The 16,734-nt window shown below is 42.7% G+C and overlaps 1 protein-coding gene across 1 annotated transcript in view; it reads left to right on the top strand.

Annotated features, from left to right (window-relative positions):
* The window catches only part of ncanb (neurocan b), a 98,928-nt gene that overhangs the window by 61,259 nt on the left and 20,935 nt on the right, over positions 1 to 16,734 (top strand). Inside the window, exon 14 of the mRNA XM_041040365.1 lies at positions 11,006 to 11,119. Coding sequence (XP_040896299.1) covers positions 11,006 to 11,119 — 114 coding nt within the window. The remainder of the gene's footprint in view (positions 1 to 11,005; positions 11,120 to 16,734) is intronic.

The raw sequence follows: 16,734 nt of genomic DNA, 5'->3' as shown, positions 1-16,734 counted from the left end.
CGTGCACGCTCACAGAAGTAAGGACCGAGAGAGCAGGAGGCAGGGAAGGAGTTAGGAAAGGAAAAATTAGAGGGAGGATGGAAGGGTGGACGATATAAGAGAGTGAGAGGAGGAAGGAGTGAAGAAAGTAGCAAAGTCTGAGGGAGGAAGGAAGAAAGAATGATGACAGGAGATTAAAAATGAAGCAAAGGGAAGAAGGAAATAAAGCAGGAGGACAAATGAAAGATGGAGGAGTAGAACAAATGTTGAGAGAGAAAAGGAAGAAGGGAGCAGCACATGGAAGGAGAGAAAACCACAGTAAAAGCAATCCATTTTAAGAGCTGGATGTGTATCTCCTTTAAGCTGAGGTGAGGTGTGTTAATGATCACACCCTGGGTGTCTCGGGCAGATAAAGTTGTCAAGGAACAGGCCAAACCCCACATGGCCCTGAGGGACCCTGCCGCTTCTAACACCAGGAGCCCTAAAGGGACACCTGTAAACCCTCCTGACTCAAAGGAAATTAGCCCGGTAAGACCCACAGGGCGAAGGAGGATAAACTTGCCATTTAGAGATGTCCAGAGGGAGGGAGAGAAAATAGAAGGTGAAGAGACTCAGAAGTGACTAATGAAAAAGAAGAATGGAAGGCAATGAGGGAAGGAGGAAGAAGGGAAATGACTGTTGAAGAAGCTGCAGGAAGGAAATGAGAAAGGAAGTGAAAGTTTAAAAAAAAAAAAAAAATGGGCACATCTATGTATACTGATGATTTTCTGGATCTGCTCTGCATTCCCTGTCATTTTAAAGTTTCCTTCTCTCTCCTTCTGTGAGGAGATAGAAATAGAGCGTGGCTGTGTGGTACTGGTGGCACTGTGGCAGCTTGCTCGGCTTCTCCTGTCCCTGGCTTCTTTTTTTCCTGGCCACTGGCCCCCCTCCCACACAACATATAAACAGACACTGAAGATGGAGCCAGTAGATGCACACACACACACACACACACACACACACACACACACACACACACACACACACACACACACACACACAAACACACACACACACACAGCATCAGTGAGCAGAGTCAGGCTGTCAGAACTGAAGGCTAGCAGAGCGATGTGAGATGTTGTGACACTTTACCTCATTACATTTTCCCAGGGCTGTTATGAATGTTGCAGCAGCGCTGTCAACCAAAGCGAAGACCTGTCTGAAACATACTGTGGGCACACACACACACACACGCGCGCACACACACAAACTATTGACACATTCACATATTCACAGTGCAACACATGAATTAAGATGAATATTTTGCTGTTTTTATATTTCATGTCGGGGTGTGATTCTTTTGAAATGTCTACAAGGCAGGTTTTAGGCTCACTTTGCTCGCTTCCCCTTGACACACAAAGAAATCTTGTAAACCCTGACGATTTGGATCGTTGCCTGCGCGCGGCTCTCAGTACATCGTCTGGGCTCCAAGATGTAATTGCGTCTGGGGCTAGTGGTGAGGTAACATATCCCTGTTCATCCTGACATCTTAGCCAAGTGAAAGGCAAGAAAAAAAAATTTCTCTGTTTTCACCAGAAACCTCAGAATGAAGGACTTTTCTCCAGACTGTGAATCCTCAGATAGGTTGATCAGCGTTGCTCTGAGCTCTCTGGAGAGCAGCTCAGAGCCTTGGGCTGTACCAGAGCTGCTGTGTAGTCTGTCTGTTTCCTCTTCTCCCTGCTGACCCTGATCCCTTTGTAATCCACCCGCACCCAAACACAGCTGAAGGGCCAGGACTTCTGTATACATAGTATACTGCTAGGACTCACATATACACAAACGCACACAACTCAACACACATTTGCATGTGTACAGTACAGATATATACCACATGTATTGCTAATTAGATTAAGCATACAATATATATGCACAAAGGAAATTTATCGTGGCTGTATTTGTAAACCAGTTAATAGTAAAATAGTTGAGTTCATTCTTAATCTTAAAACAGCTGACAAAAAGTATGATATCTGTGTAGCAGATGCTGTGCAGTTTTCAGTTTTCACAAGTTTTCACACATCATGGAATTATAAATGTTCAAATTTCCTCGTTTTTTTTTTTCTTAGCACTATGCATGTTTCTCATCCATGTTGGCTTAAAAGTTGAGACTGAAAGTTTATTCTAGACCTTGGAAACAGCAGTAGACGTGGGCATCTGGTGAGAAAGACCATCGTGGGTCATGATCTAAGTAGATCCTGAGATGAGGTCCAGCCAAGTTTTCTCTGAATGTATTATGCACATGGTTTGTTGACCTTTCTCTTTTATTTGCTAAACAGAAATGTCAAATTGCGTTTTAAAAAGTTCCTTTAAAGAAGATGCCATGTTTACACTGGAAATCCAGCATGGTGAAAGGGTATAATTGTGAAGGATTTCTTTTCTTTAAGGAACCTCCTTATAAAGACTGAATTCAGCTCACGTTCTACAATCATTTTCAAGTATCTTTGAGATTAAGAAGAAACATTAGGGGATATATATCCCTCTTAGAGGACCAATATACAGTATCCACTCTAGCAATATAATAATCCTATCATAAATCTATACTAACTGCACAGTAATCCTTAAGTTATTATGGGCTAGAAACCCATGTTCCTCGTCTTTCACATCTTTTCAGTTAATAATTTTATCCCCAAGCCAAGTTTTTTTAGGTACACAAAATACGGTAGGTATTTTTTTTTTTGTGTAAACTTTTTTCTTCTCAAATATTCCCTGCTGTGTTATTCCAACGCCCAAATCTTTATTTTCTTTTTCTGAGGCAGAAAAGCAAACTCATTTCGGGGCAGAGCAAAAATCCACTTACAAAGATCTCCTGTATTATTATTCAGCTGCTACAAGGGAAAGGTATCTGATGGCACCAGAGCTGCACACTTTGACGATCCCTACTTCAATACTGCCTGGATCTGTAGTTTAACACATTTTACAAGTTATAGCCAGCTTTGTGAATATAGCAATAAACCAGTGCTGGAGGAGGTTACAGTGGTGGCAGCAGTGGTGAGTTTAAAGTTGCCAAATGTTCCTGCTACGTTTCTCAGCTACATTCACACTGCTGTCATTTCACCGTTCAACTCTTCTTCACCTCACCTTCAAGTGGGAGCACGATGTCACTGGATCGTGCTGTCAATGAAAGGTGGGGGATGTCACTGTCCTATTACACACTGTTGGGGCGAACGTGTTAGGAAACTACACATCCAGTTATGGAGCAACATTATCATTCATTTTGACTCATATACCTTGATACCCGATGAATACAGGTCTAATATTTACTCTCCTTTTTGCCCCTTTGGTCTCCACCAACTCCTGAAGGGAATATCTGTATATGTTCTCCAGCTAGTTGCTAACTTTGTCTGCCGTTTGTTGCTGGGTGAATAGTGTACAGCGAGTTTGTCAGTGGCTGAAAACAGCAGCCAACCACGGTTCAAAAGTGTTAAGTTGCGGGCCAGAAAAACAAAACAACGAGCTTAAAGACAGTAAAACGCTCTACAGATGTGAGGAAAACTGCTGAGTCGGGTGATAATTCCTGGTGTATTCGTCATTATGAGCAGCTCCCTTCAGATTACTTTAAGTCATCTGATCCATTGTTAATATGGAAATGTATTATTAGTGCAGCTTTAATGGTATGGTTGCCATGGGTGACTAAAACGTGTGGGGACGGGTGCCTTAAAGAGTTTGAGGTGGGAGGCAAGAGAACCACTTGGTAACATAACATATTTACGCACAACTTTGCATTCACACACATACTAAACCACTCATACATTAAGATTGTGCTGGCAGCTGTGGATATCCAGACTGTAAACACAAACAAACACGCACTCAACAATACAAACATTTCAGAGACTTTGGCTTAGAAACTCTTTTCTCCTGCACTGTTCACACACACAGTCCTCACACAAACAGATATATACATTCAAATCAGCACACAAAAGTTCATTTTATGTTCACACTCATTAATGCTGCTGTACACACATTCATACAACACACGGCAACATTATAATTATCGACACAACACGGTCCATCGAGTGGGCATGCTGTTTGGACGAGGGGCGGTTCAATGGAAAGGTATCCATCTTTGTAGAAGGGCATGGAAATGTCAATGCCCCTCAGCCAGCTAAAGGAAGTCAATCATCCAGGGTCTCGCACAATGAAAGACGACAAACACAAAGAGCCTTTCAGCGCAAACCTTTGTCTGACAAACATTTCCATTTCAAAGCCTCCATTTTACAGGATGTCATGACAATTTATTTTTACATAATGTCGGCTGTGGTTCGGAGGCAATTAGGAGGATGTAAAAAGGGTGACGAGATCTGTCGCTGCTGTTGGTTGATAACGGGGCAGACCGGAACCCAGTGTGTTTGTTAGAGTGCGCTTCTGTATGGGTGTGTGTGAGAGATAGAGCGATTGGGCGATTGGGAGTGCGCTTGCATGTGCTTCCATTTTTTGTGTGTGTAGCTGACCAGAAAAAAAAAAAAAGTCTTCCTCTGTCGCATTAATATTGTCCCTTCATGCCCTCCATACCACCCTGTCAGATGTGAAGTCTCCGGGTGGCATTTACTGGTTCAAAGGTTCTCTGTGTAATTGATCAGACTGCTGTTTGATCTGTACGGCTGGCATTTAGTCTGCTGAGGAAAAATGTGTTTTTCAGGCTCTGTTAGGACAAACGGGCTGGCTTTCAAACGTCCATGCCTGCCACCGACAGACGTTTGGTGTGGATGGATTATATACAACATATAATGAGATTTTCTTTGCACACCTGCCATCCTCTGCTTGTGCATCTACACATTATGTACTATGTGTTAATGAATTAACACAATTCAGATGCACGGATGCACAGAAACACACCATACTGTAAATGTGTGCACAGTAATGTATTTTATTGTTCTTAGGCTGGGATTCTTTTCATCTACGGACTATCTCCATCAGTCTTTTTCTGACTCCTCAGCTTTTTTTCATTGCTGCTGTCCTCTTCCTCTGGTCACTTAACGAAGCAATTTTTGTACGAGTTAGTCACAATCGGCTAAAGCAATTATGCTTGAGACGTTTTTACAGAAACAGCAGTCACAGTCCTTCAGAAGTTTCTCTAAAATGTTAAATAACTATACAGAAAAAGTATTGAATTTCACAGCTACATTCTTTCAGACAGTCATTAGGCTGACAGGCAAATGACTGCAATCTTGACCCTCTCGACAGATGTTTGTAGTAGTTGTGGCATTCAGAATGGGCAGCCGGCATCTTTACTTCCTCTCCACAGCACTCAAGCTACGTAGCAAACATCTAAAGACATGAACAGCAATCACTTAAAATCGCATTCAGAATGAACCTCTTAAGACTGCCACAGAGGAAATTGTAGCTATTTTTGTGTCAAAGCCAACAAATGCCAAGTAAAAAATATCTCAAATGCTTCTCGCTTTGACATTTTCTTTTATTCGAAGTTGCGGGTGAATATTTATGAGTGTTTGAAGCAGAGAATAGGGCATGTGCAAAACAACTCACTGCTACACAATCAAAAAAAATGACCAAATGAAGTCAGATGGCATTGAGTTCATTTTAATGAGAAGGGGAGGACAGATGTGAACATAGATGTTTATTTGTTGAACTAAAAAAGGTTTTCTCTCTGCAGCTAAAGACCAAAATACATAACATCATGTTCCTGGTATCTGTATATTGACCTCTGACCTAATTTCACTGACCCAGTACCGTAATGTTTAAAACATTTAAAGAGTATAAAAGTATATAATGACAGTTCATTTAAAAATTACAATAAATAGATAAGTATGAAACAAAGATTATTTTGTTTTATTTGAAGAAATGTCTCCAGGCACTCATCAAACTATTTTTTTATTTGGCTGCAAAAAAAAAAGTGTTAACAGCAGAATTGTTGGGTCAAAAGGTCTTCATCATGTTTCCACAACATTAAAGATCAGTTGTTCAGTCTGAGTGTAAACCTAAATAACTCTGTTTTAACTTGAAAAGGATCGACAACAAGCACAGTAACACAAAAACGCAAAACAGCCTGAACAAAAGTACAATTTATCAGGCTCAAAAGCAGTGGTAGGCGAGATGAAACCACAGGAGATAAGCAAAGACCATATTTTTAGAGGATGTTTGAAAACTTCAGTATTTTTCAACATTATAACAGCATTAAATCATTCATAAAGTGCTGAGCAAGAGTCAAAGTTAACATGCAACATGCCACATTACGACTGGACTGGTGTGGTTTGATTAGATTTGACTCACAGTGACAAAACTAACTATAGTGTAGAAATTACCAAAGAAATCAAATCCATTTAAGAGAGTCTTTATGTTTGTGTCTGATGTGGGCTTTTCATTAACCAGCATAGCTCTCAGAATTCTCTCACACTCACAATTTAAACTGAATATGGTTTTATGTGGAGATGAAGAGGCCTCTGGAAAATTAGCCACTGCTAGTCCGTCTTTTTCCCTCAGTGTGTGAGTACAGGATGTCCTCCACTTCCCTATTATTAAAAGTGAAATAGATTGTTTCTACAGTGGAGTTTGTAATGTTAGAATCCCAAGAGCTGACTTGAGTTTGACCTTTTTAAAAATCTGTTCCTATTTAACAATTCAGAATGGCAGCAGAAAGTTACAGAATGGGACATTCCCTCTCTTGTGACCATCTCATTTGTTTTATGGTGTAGTTACTAGGCCACTAAAATAATATACCATGTTTAAATGCATGCCAGTCCCTGGCTGAAATATCGATTCTTCTCTCCAAGCCTTTATTACCCTCTCAATAGACTCTCTCTCTGCTGGACTCTTCGTGGCTAAACCCACAAGGATTCATAGCCATGAAATTGCTGATTGCATTTGAGGTCTCATTTATAAAATGAAGAAAGAGCTGTTTACTTTTTTTATTTGGCCTCAACATTCACAAACGCCATTGCTGGGGTGAGAATTGAAAACATAAATCCTACTGTTATTAAGCAGAAAAAGACCCTCCCCACCCCCCCGATGTGTCGGAGTCAGAAGCACAAGGACGAGCATGTCCAGTTGATCTTGGGCTGGACATAGCATCGGTTGAGTACGCAGGTAATAGGAATTTAATCTGATCTATTGAACCTGACAAATAATCCCAAAAGGGCCCTCTCCCACCTGTTTTCTGTTTGCACTCTGTCTCCTCCCTTCTCTCTGTCTCTTCCTCTGTCCCTTTTCAATTATTCATATCTTGGTTTCGACACATGCCTGCAGTAAGCCTCCAGATATTCTGTCAGCCGACACCACCCCCGGTTTGTCTGGCCGCATTCTCACTATCCTCCCCCATATTCCTCTCCCTGTCTCCATTTCCCCCGTCCTCTGTCCTCAAACTCGCCCGCTCTCCGCAGAGGGGCGGGGATAAACAACGAGAGCAGGTTACATATTTATCCTGCAATCAAATGTTCTGATCCAAACTATGTATTTTTCAATCAGCTGTGAACCACATTTAAACCTCAATTTCATATCTGCATCTCCTCTGCCATTATGTGAGCCTCATCAACTTTTCAAATTCATTTGCTGCCTCTTCTGACAGATTCAAATGAATAATGTTGGCTCAAAAAGGAGCTGGTGGCGTCGCTGGTGTGTTTGCTGCACCCAGCAATTACCACAGTGGCTGGCACCTGCTTATCCCCCCCATCCATTTCTCTGCCAGCAGATAAGTGGAGCACTGCTCTCCTCGACTCCCTGGAGACTATACTAGTGCCCAGGCCTGATTTTGTTGTACTGGGGAGTGAGCCAGAGAGTGATGGACACACATACAAATGCACAAATACAGTCATACAAAGCGCACACACACACACACACTGCCACCTGCTTAAGTTGGATGGTTCTTTCATTAAGCCAGTCGGGCAAGAGTGGACATTGAGTGGACTTTGAGTGGACAGGCCTGCTGCGCTCTGGCCCTCATCGCACTTTCTGAGGAGATGACAGGAAGGTACAGATAAATCCTGAGGAACAATGTGCTGTCACGGCCAGATGGTACACAGTGGTAATGATACGATTTTTATGAAACCATTTATTCAGATTTAGCATCAAGTCCCACCCTCCTCTCAAATAAAGTGTTTTGCTCATTGTTATTTCACTTCAGAAGGGATCTTTCGTTTGTGACCTTGGAAACAGTTTGACAAAAAAAACTCAGGATAAAACTCTTGTTGGTGGACTGTGAGTTAAGGTCATATTGTTACAGAAGCACGTTTTTATTGAAGCCAGATCAAAAGTAGGTTTTAAATCAAAACATAAAGATTTTAAATAAAGACCCCTTACATTTGGTAATACATTGAATGGTATAGAGTCATATAAATAGAGATGCCTACCACTCTTGAATCCACAGCTGCTGCTTTCAGCTGCTGATCAAGGTCTCCATCTCATGTATCTCTCAAGGATCTGGGGAAAGTCTCATTAAAATATTGTAAGGCCATTAAACTGGTTATGAGAAAGTGAAAGTGCTTATCTTTAGACGTCACACTTACTTTCTGAATACAAGTTTTCAACAGCACAACTCAGGTTTAACTGTAAAGATCGGTTTGGTCAGTGCACATCGACCACATTTGTGTTTCTTTGATTTCTTCAGGTATTTGTGTACATGAAGAAATGAAGGTCAGTCTACACCAGTTACTAGTACCTACAGTGCCGCCGTGTGGGGCTCTTATCACAGATAATAATATCTACCTGCCTACTGCGGTCTCTCTAATAGCGGATGCTCAGAGCTGTACTTTATTGACCCCAGTGCTCCTAAAATCCAATGGGTTGTTCGCCTCTTTACCCCTGTGCTACAGAGCTTAATGAGGCCAGATGCTGGCTCACATTAGGCCCGGTAGCTTTTTTTTCTCTTTTTTTCCCCCAAACAGCTGCACTGACAACCTGCTCATCTGTTGGTTCACAGTGAGTGCAAGGGGAGGGATTCTTTTCAGTGTCTATCATTCATCATACCGCATCTTTCAATTACAGCACAGCGGTTCATTCAGGGATCTGTATTCTTGCAGTCTTATCTAATATACCTACTTGTGAGGCACATCTTTCACACAATCCATTTTGTCCAGCTGTACCTGTTGTTTGCACCAGAAATACTTTAAGTAAAAATCCAGAAATTATAGGGTTTCAAATGTTTGGTGAAATCATGGTGTTTTCCCCCCAGTTTAAAACACAGCATTAAAAAGAAAAGTACTATATTTTCATTACACCGAGAAAATTGTTTACACGTTTATATCATCACACCTGTGCTCTTGCGGGCAGCTTCATTTCTGTTGTTTGTCCTTTAACGTCAACACCACGCCATTTAACACTATTAACTCGGTGTGGCCTCTTCTCACTGCAGAGCACCTCAGTAGACTGATTTACCCATGTGGCAGTAGATACTCACGACTGCCTGCTTATCCTACAGAGAAATATTTTCACTAAGTGGTGGTAGGAAATAGCAGGGTCTCAGTAGTTTTCCTGAAACCCAAGCTATCTTAAATAACATTAAGGCTCCTGAACCATGCAGCTCTCATGGCTGGTACCCTGTGCAGTTCACTAATCTTTTCAGTCGGTTACCTCTGGGTTTAGCAACGCTACTGCTGCCTGTCAGCAACTATTTATGTTGCAACAATGCTACAGATGCTGCTGGTATTAATACAGACATTATCAAGGTTATTATTTTTTTTATTTGAAAAGCGTCCTCCCAAACTGAAGACATACAGCACTGTTATTGTGGTGATGAGTCAGCTTAACGTCAGGTGTAAAACCATTCAAGTGGCCCTTTAAAGCTAAGAAGAGATCAAATGTTTGCTATTGCTGCCCCTAAAAAATTTGGACCAGCCTTCCTCTTGATGTCAGATTAGTTTAACCAGACTTAAAGCTCATTTTCATTTCCTTTGATGTCTGAGATGTTTTCTCTCTTGCTGTGCCTGCTTTGTTATTTTGTTCTCTTTTTATATTCTTTTTTTTTTTCCCCCATCCCATCATGAGTCAGACAGATAGAGATATTTATACATGGATATACACCCATACACTAAGCCAACACAAATGCCATCTCATTCCGACTCCTCTGGCCCGGGTCTCTACCTCCTGCATCAAATTCAGCCTTTGATATCAGCCAGCCCAAAGCAGGGCACCAGCAATGAAGCTGTCACGCTGTTTCATCCAAACAGAGTCTTCCACCCCAAACGCTGTCTGCCTGCTGTCTGTCTGCAAAGCCCCTGTAATCCATCCCTGAAACTTGCCAACTTCCCAGACTCATGGCATCATATCACCTCTCCTCTGTTCTTCCCCCACATCTTCCCTCACTCTTTGGACATTTTCCTGATTCCCTCCTCTCCGGCCCCCTCTCCTCTCCTCTCCTCTCCTCTCCTCTCCTCCCCTCCCATGACCTCTTGCCAAGGCCCCAGGGACTCACTCAGTTGTTGTGATGGCAGAGGATTGTGGGATATCAGCTGCAGTTTTAATGATTTTGCCCCCAGGCTCAGATCAGCCAGAGAAATACAGTTACCATTTTTCAACCGAATGAGAACTCTCACCCTTGCAACGCCTCTGCCAAATCTGAGTATGTGTGTGTGTATGTATGTATGTATCGCTGTGGTCATTTTTACCCATTATAAATGGACATGCGTTCAGTATTTGTAGCTACTAGCAAGACGGCTTGTTGATGCTGAAGACGAAAGCACATCCAACTGAAACTCTTTCTCTCAAGCTTCCTCTCCACTCCATACCCTCCTTCGCTCTCGCAGCTCCTGTTTGACAGCAGAACCGCGGCACGTCCTGCAAAGACATTGCAATTAGCATCATGCACTTCAGTGCATCCCAAACCGATCACTGATGAAGCTCAATCAATTCGCTTTAATTATAGCTTTCTCAGAAACACCTCTAATCTGTCCAAAAGTTTGATTTCTCTGGGGTTTGTTCAGTAACAAGTTCTGGCAGGTACTTTAAAAAGCAGCCGTTTAGAAAGTGCTGTTTTTGTGTGTGAGTCTATGTGTGTGTGTGTTTTTACATCTAACCTTTCCCCCCTCCCTCTCTCTCCCTCCAGACATTGATGATTGCCAGTCCAATCCATGCCAGAATGGAGGAACCTGCATTGACGAGATCAACTCCTTTGTGTGTCTTTGTCTGCCCAGCTACGGAGGAGCTACTTGCGAGAAAGGTAACAGCGTGGACGGGAACGCTGCTTTCTCACCTCAGTCACTGGCTCACTTCATAAAGGGTGTGTGTACTGGATGGAGGCAGAGTGGAGAAGGATGAAGTAGCACAAAGAGTACATTGATGGAGGAGGAGAAAAAAAAAGCAGAAAGAGGAGATGACAAAAATGGATAAAGAATAAAGGCAAGGCCATGGAGGATGCGAGGGGTGAGACAAAGGCAGCGGAGGAGCAAGGTGATGTGAGGTGGTCCACGAGAATAAGATGATGCTAAAACATCAGGATCTGGAGACAGAGGTGGAAAGAAAACAAGGCGACTGAGAAAGAGCAAGTTAATGAGAATGTGTAAATAGAGACAGAGGAGAATGAGGATGTGAATGTAGACAAAGAGGCAGAGGAGGAGACGGGGTTCGGGGGGTTGAGCGGGGCGGGGGGCATCGTGGAATAATGTATCGGTTTTATACAGAACACCTGCGTCCAGCTGGTTTCATCTCTCATTATGGGAATTCCCCTGTGAGGAGGGGGAAGTGAAAGAGGCTGCTCACAAACTGCATGTTACATGAAAACATGGCCGACATGTCAGTGCAAAACAACACTGAGGAATACCCACAGCTGCGGCGTACATTAGGGTTTATTGTTTGGGTTTTTCCAGCCCATTTTAATGGCAAAACATCGCAATCTTTTCAAAGAACCGGATCAGTTTAATAGGGTTTTCATTTGGACTTTGCGTTCCCGTGCAGCCGAGATTTTTCATGCTTCCTGCTGTATAAGGAGAAACAGTTTTGTGACAATTGAGAAAATACATTATAAAAAGCTAAAATAACGACACTTTACACTGAAGCAGAGGTTTTCAAACTGTGATGCACACCTCCCCAGGGTGGAGCAGGAGGATTGAAAGGAGGGCTCAGAGGGAGAGACGTGAGGTGTGAGCCATAATTTGCTAAATTAAAAATTTATAGTCCTTCTCTGAGTCATAGCTCACTCACATCTGAGCACACGGACATGATACACATATTTTTAGATTCAACGTGACTTACACTTTCCGAGGATATCATTATCTCCCATGTCCATCGCGGCTAAACATACATAAATCCGCTTTGAAATCACAGATGAAAGAAGCTCCTCACATTTCCAGAACTTGCCTGAGAGGCATCACATTTTAAGTTTTCTTTAGTATCAGAGTAATCCAGTGTTAGTTGTCTCTATGTCCACAGGTTCACTGCAAAAAGGACCTGGTGATAGCTGATTCGGCATACCTTTAATGGTATATACTGGCCAAATATAAACTATTATAGGAAAAGAAGTAAAGATGGGTGTATATTTCCTGGGGTTAGCCCACAGTGTCAGACTTTGAGAGCTCCTTCAGTAAAGGTATGGGGATGCAATGGGAATGAAATAAGCATGAGTTTGAAGTTTCCTTTCTAACTATCAATGTGATGCCTAAATAATGCAAACTGTACATCTCTTAAAACACAAGGTTTAAAATAGCACAGTTAAATTTTAAAGAGTGAAAACAAAGTAGACAAACAGTAGCTGGAGAGATGGAGAGAGCGTGAGGTTTTAGAGGAAGGTGAGCGAGAGAACGAGGGAGAGGTGGAGGGAAGGTTATAAATCTGCAAACAAACCTTTAAATCCAAGGTCCACTGGTTCAGCTCAACCTTTGACCCTTAGCTCTCTGAAGAGCTGTGGCTTTGAATATCTGTCTTTTCTCGTTGTGTCTGGCTTCCAGTGTCTCGCTCTGCTTTTCGCTGCTCTTGGCCCAGTTGGATCTGGGACTCAGATCAATCGATACGAGAGAGAGGGAGAGAGAAGAGGGCGATGCCGGAGAAAAACGGAATAAAGCAGGAAATTTTAAATGTTGTGGTGGGAGCTAACATGGAAAGTGGCATGTTTGCAGAAAAAAACGAATCTCCAAATTCTCTTTGGACTTCACAGTATGTGCACTGACTCTGTGGCTTAACTACAGTAGTGTGGTGCATCGGCTCTCACTCACTCACATACATCAGCTACTGACTCATAATGTTGCACATCTGCTCGAGCTGACTCAGGAAAAAGCTTCTTCCTTCCTCATCCAATCCATTGCCTTTGTTTACATCTCTGCTCTAACATCTGTTACCAAACCCTCAGACCTGGTGGTTCCTGACCTGGTGGTTATGGACCCCTCCGAGGGCTGCTATAAAATTGAGCAAGGAGTCACGAGATGATTAAGAGGGTAGGAAAAAGGGAAAGGTTTCTGGGACGCTGACGTTATGGAGTTTGAAAGATGAGGGTACTTACCAGGCAGGGGGCGGGGTAACAAAACATGCTGCTGAGTTGCATTATGGTAATTGTAGGATCCAGCAATTTTGGCGTGTGACCCATATTCAGACTAAAAATCAGGATATCTTGGCCTTGTTTTGATCTTTTTTTTTTTTTTTTTTTTTTTAAATCTGTCTCTTGCAAGTCCATCAACTTTATAGAAGCGCAACACTAAATTGCTGGATTGCTCCTTTATTCTTACAGCGTTCCAGACTCTTGTTAACTCATCTTCCCTATTTCTGATCTTTCGCCAGAGCAAATGTTACTTTGGTAACTGCTTTTAGTGATTTCCCTGTAGTTATGGTTGCACTCCTCAATATTCATACCTCCACCCCACCCCCACATCCCCATGGCGCTGATCATGAATAAATAACCAAACAAAAAAGCAGCACTTAGCAATTACGAATGTGTATGTGGATGTTTAACTGGGATTCAGTAGAAAACACTTCCAACTTTATTCCAACTTTACCTGCCCTCAGTGTCGCATGCACATGCTTTAGAGTGTTTTAAATCTTCCCTGTTTCATCTTTCTCCCAACACACACACACACACACATCACCACAGTGTGCCTCTCGTTTGACGTGCACTGGAGCTGTGCGTACGTTTCCTCTCCTGCTGCGTCGCTGCCTTCGTGGCTGATTGGGAGCAGCAGGTCTGATTGTGTAAATCTAAAGTCTCTGTTTTCCCGTCGCTTTTATCTCTCGCCGCGCCGCGTTCGCAGAAACATAGGCTTCTGCGGTAAAAAGTACAATTCGCAACAGGCGTCGCTCTGCTATTTCAGCATGATCTCAGTTTGATATCCAGGGGGAGGTCTGAACTGCGACATGAACGGTGGAAACGAACACCGAGGCTTTCATCCATTTAAATGTCATCCAATTGGTCTCTGTCTCGCTAAAGTGGTCCAGTTCTCTCTCTCATTTGCTGTGTGTACTTGACTGTGTGTGTGTTTTTGTGCATGTTCAGGTGTATGCGTTTGTAAGCTAACAGCCTCGGATGCTGGGTAGATACGGTCCGCTGCTGGCTCCCTCCGGCCTGTTACCATGGTGATCTCATCTGAGAGTCAGTAATAGTAAGTTGACTGGGCTGAAGTCCTCCAGTGAATGTAGTCAGAGAGGAGGAAAAGGCTATTTATTCTGCAGTTTTTACAGTTACAGCACTTTTTTTTTTTTTTTTTTTTTGCAGGTTTTGTTTTCATAGTTGTTAACAAGGGGAGTTTTTGGCTGTAACGCTTTTTGAAACCGAAAAGTTTCAGAGATTCGTGATCATTTTATGTCAGCAGCAAAGGTTTTCAGCGGTATTTGTATTATTTCAGTAATCAGCACTGTAGCTATAGCTCTGTGAAACAACTGAATTCATCCTTATGGAGCTGTTTTTCCAACAGTCCTGTATCAGCAATGAATGGATATTTGTTTAAAAGAACAGGCAGTTATGATTAGAGTAACAAAGACATCAGTCAGCTGTTTGGCTCTCATCTCATACCAGCACTGAAACTGACTGCTGAGTCTGTCCTACCGTTTTGTTTTGGTTTTTTGGGGGGGAGTTTGCTGCCTAATCAGCAGAGGCAGAAACCAAATCTTGCTCAGCCTGACTGAAGTGAAAAGTGATGGAGAAAGTATAAGCTGCCTTCTTCTCATCAGCTTCTTTCCCCCGGTCTTTCTTTTCATCCGTCGTTCACTCCGCAGTTCATTTCCTCCTCAGTCTTTCTAGGGAGAAAAGCGACATAATGCATACGAGTGAGAGAGTGTGAATATGTTACTTTGCTATTCCACCGCTGTAGACACCTCTGTTTCATGTTGCCTTGCTTTGGTTTTGTTTTCTTCTCCTCTCTCCCCCTGCCTTTCTGCTGTCACTCCCTGCACTTCTTGCATCTTTTTGTGCCTCTGCTCTCTGGTGCACCGCAGGAGGCTTTGTCACGCTCTGTGAGTGTGTGTGTGTGTGTGTGTGTGTGTGTGTGTGTGTGTGTGTGTGTGTGTGTGTGTGTGTGTGTTGTGTGGTGCTTCTGTGAAGTTAGAGATCTTTCAGGTATCAGACCTTCACAGAGACACCAAGGCTCACACAGACTCACGTATGTTTTAACTTACAAGGACACCTCATTGACATAATGCATCTCAGCAACCTAACCTGAACCAAACCCCAACCTTACTCTAACTTTAACCCTAAACCCAGGCTTTACCCCCTCAAACAACCCTTTGAAGAAAATGAGGCCCAGGAAAAAAAAAAAAAATCACTTCAAAGCCTAAAGCTGAAATTGGTCCTTCCAGAGACAGAAGTACAAAAGCACAGGCAGATACTCACCTTTCCACATTTCCTCTCTTTCTTTTCCACTTCAGCAGCACACTAATACATTATTAGCCACACACACACACACACACACACACACACACACACACACACAAACAAACAAAACTCAGTCTACCTACCCATGTACCCATCCAAATATCAAAAACTTTCTCTCCTGACTGTTTATCCAGCAGCACCTCAGATCTCCAAGCTGTGAAATTACAATAATAAACAATAACTCGTGGTTACGAAACAACCAGCTTATTAAAACAATAATCTAATCCACGGGAAATAAATTCTCCATCTCTGTTTCCTAGCAGAACAAATAATCTACAAAAGGGAAACAAAAAGGCTGTTTTAAAAGGATTGTGTAACTAATTAATCCCAAGGTGTCTGGCTGCTGCGTGGCTATCTGTGAGAAATGTGTTTGCCGCCTGCCTAAACTCTCAGAGAAGACCAGCTAGGAGTGGCTAGCATTTCATCCATCTTCCCCGACACTCCTTCTGTTCCTCGCCCCCATTTCCATACGTCAAATCATTAATATTTATTGCATTTGTTTCTGGAAAGACATGCTACATCCCCCAGGAGGCTGCACAGCTGCTACTGGCAAGTATGACTGGCAACTACCGGTTGAATGTGCAGCCGTGCATGCCGATGGGTTTACCCCAGAAGTGTGCTGGTGAAGTCTGCAGCTCTCAGAAAGTGAGACCATTATACACCACAACATCTAAATCCAGTTTAAGTTAAATTGTTCCAGGCAGGAGGCTCACCACAGCTATACACATTTTCAAACACACACCATACACACGCATGCACAGACACAGACACAGAGTAGTAAGTTGCATTTGACAGGAAAAACAAAAACAAGACAGCATTACCGGGAACCTAAAGCTAAGTAGAGCACAACTTTTCCCCCAAAGAGGACGGCGGGTGAATCTGGGGCAGACAGATACGAAAGACTTTTGAGCATGTCGACGCCAACAGCAACACCAGTGCTGCAGATTGGAAGCAGGCAGCAGACGATGCAGTGAAGACTACACACT

This window comes from Toxotes jaculatrix, chromosome 6 (genome assembly GCF_017976425.1).
Source record: "Toxotes jaculatrix isolate fToxJac2 chromosome 6, fToxJac2.pri, whole genome shotgun sequence".
Classification (NCBI taxonomy): Eukaryota; Metazoa; Chordata; class Actinopteri; family Toxotidae; genus Toxotes; species Toxotes jaculatrix.
Note: the sequence above shows the minus strand (reverse complement) of the source record. Positions and strands in the feature narration are given on the sequence as shown.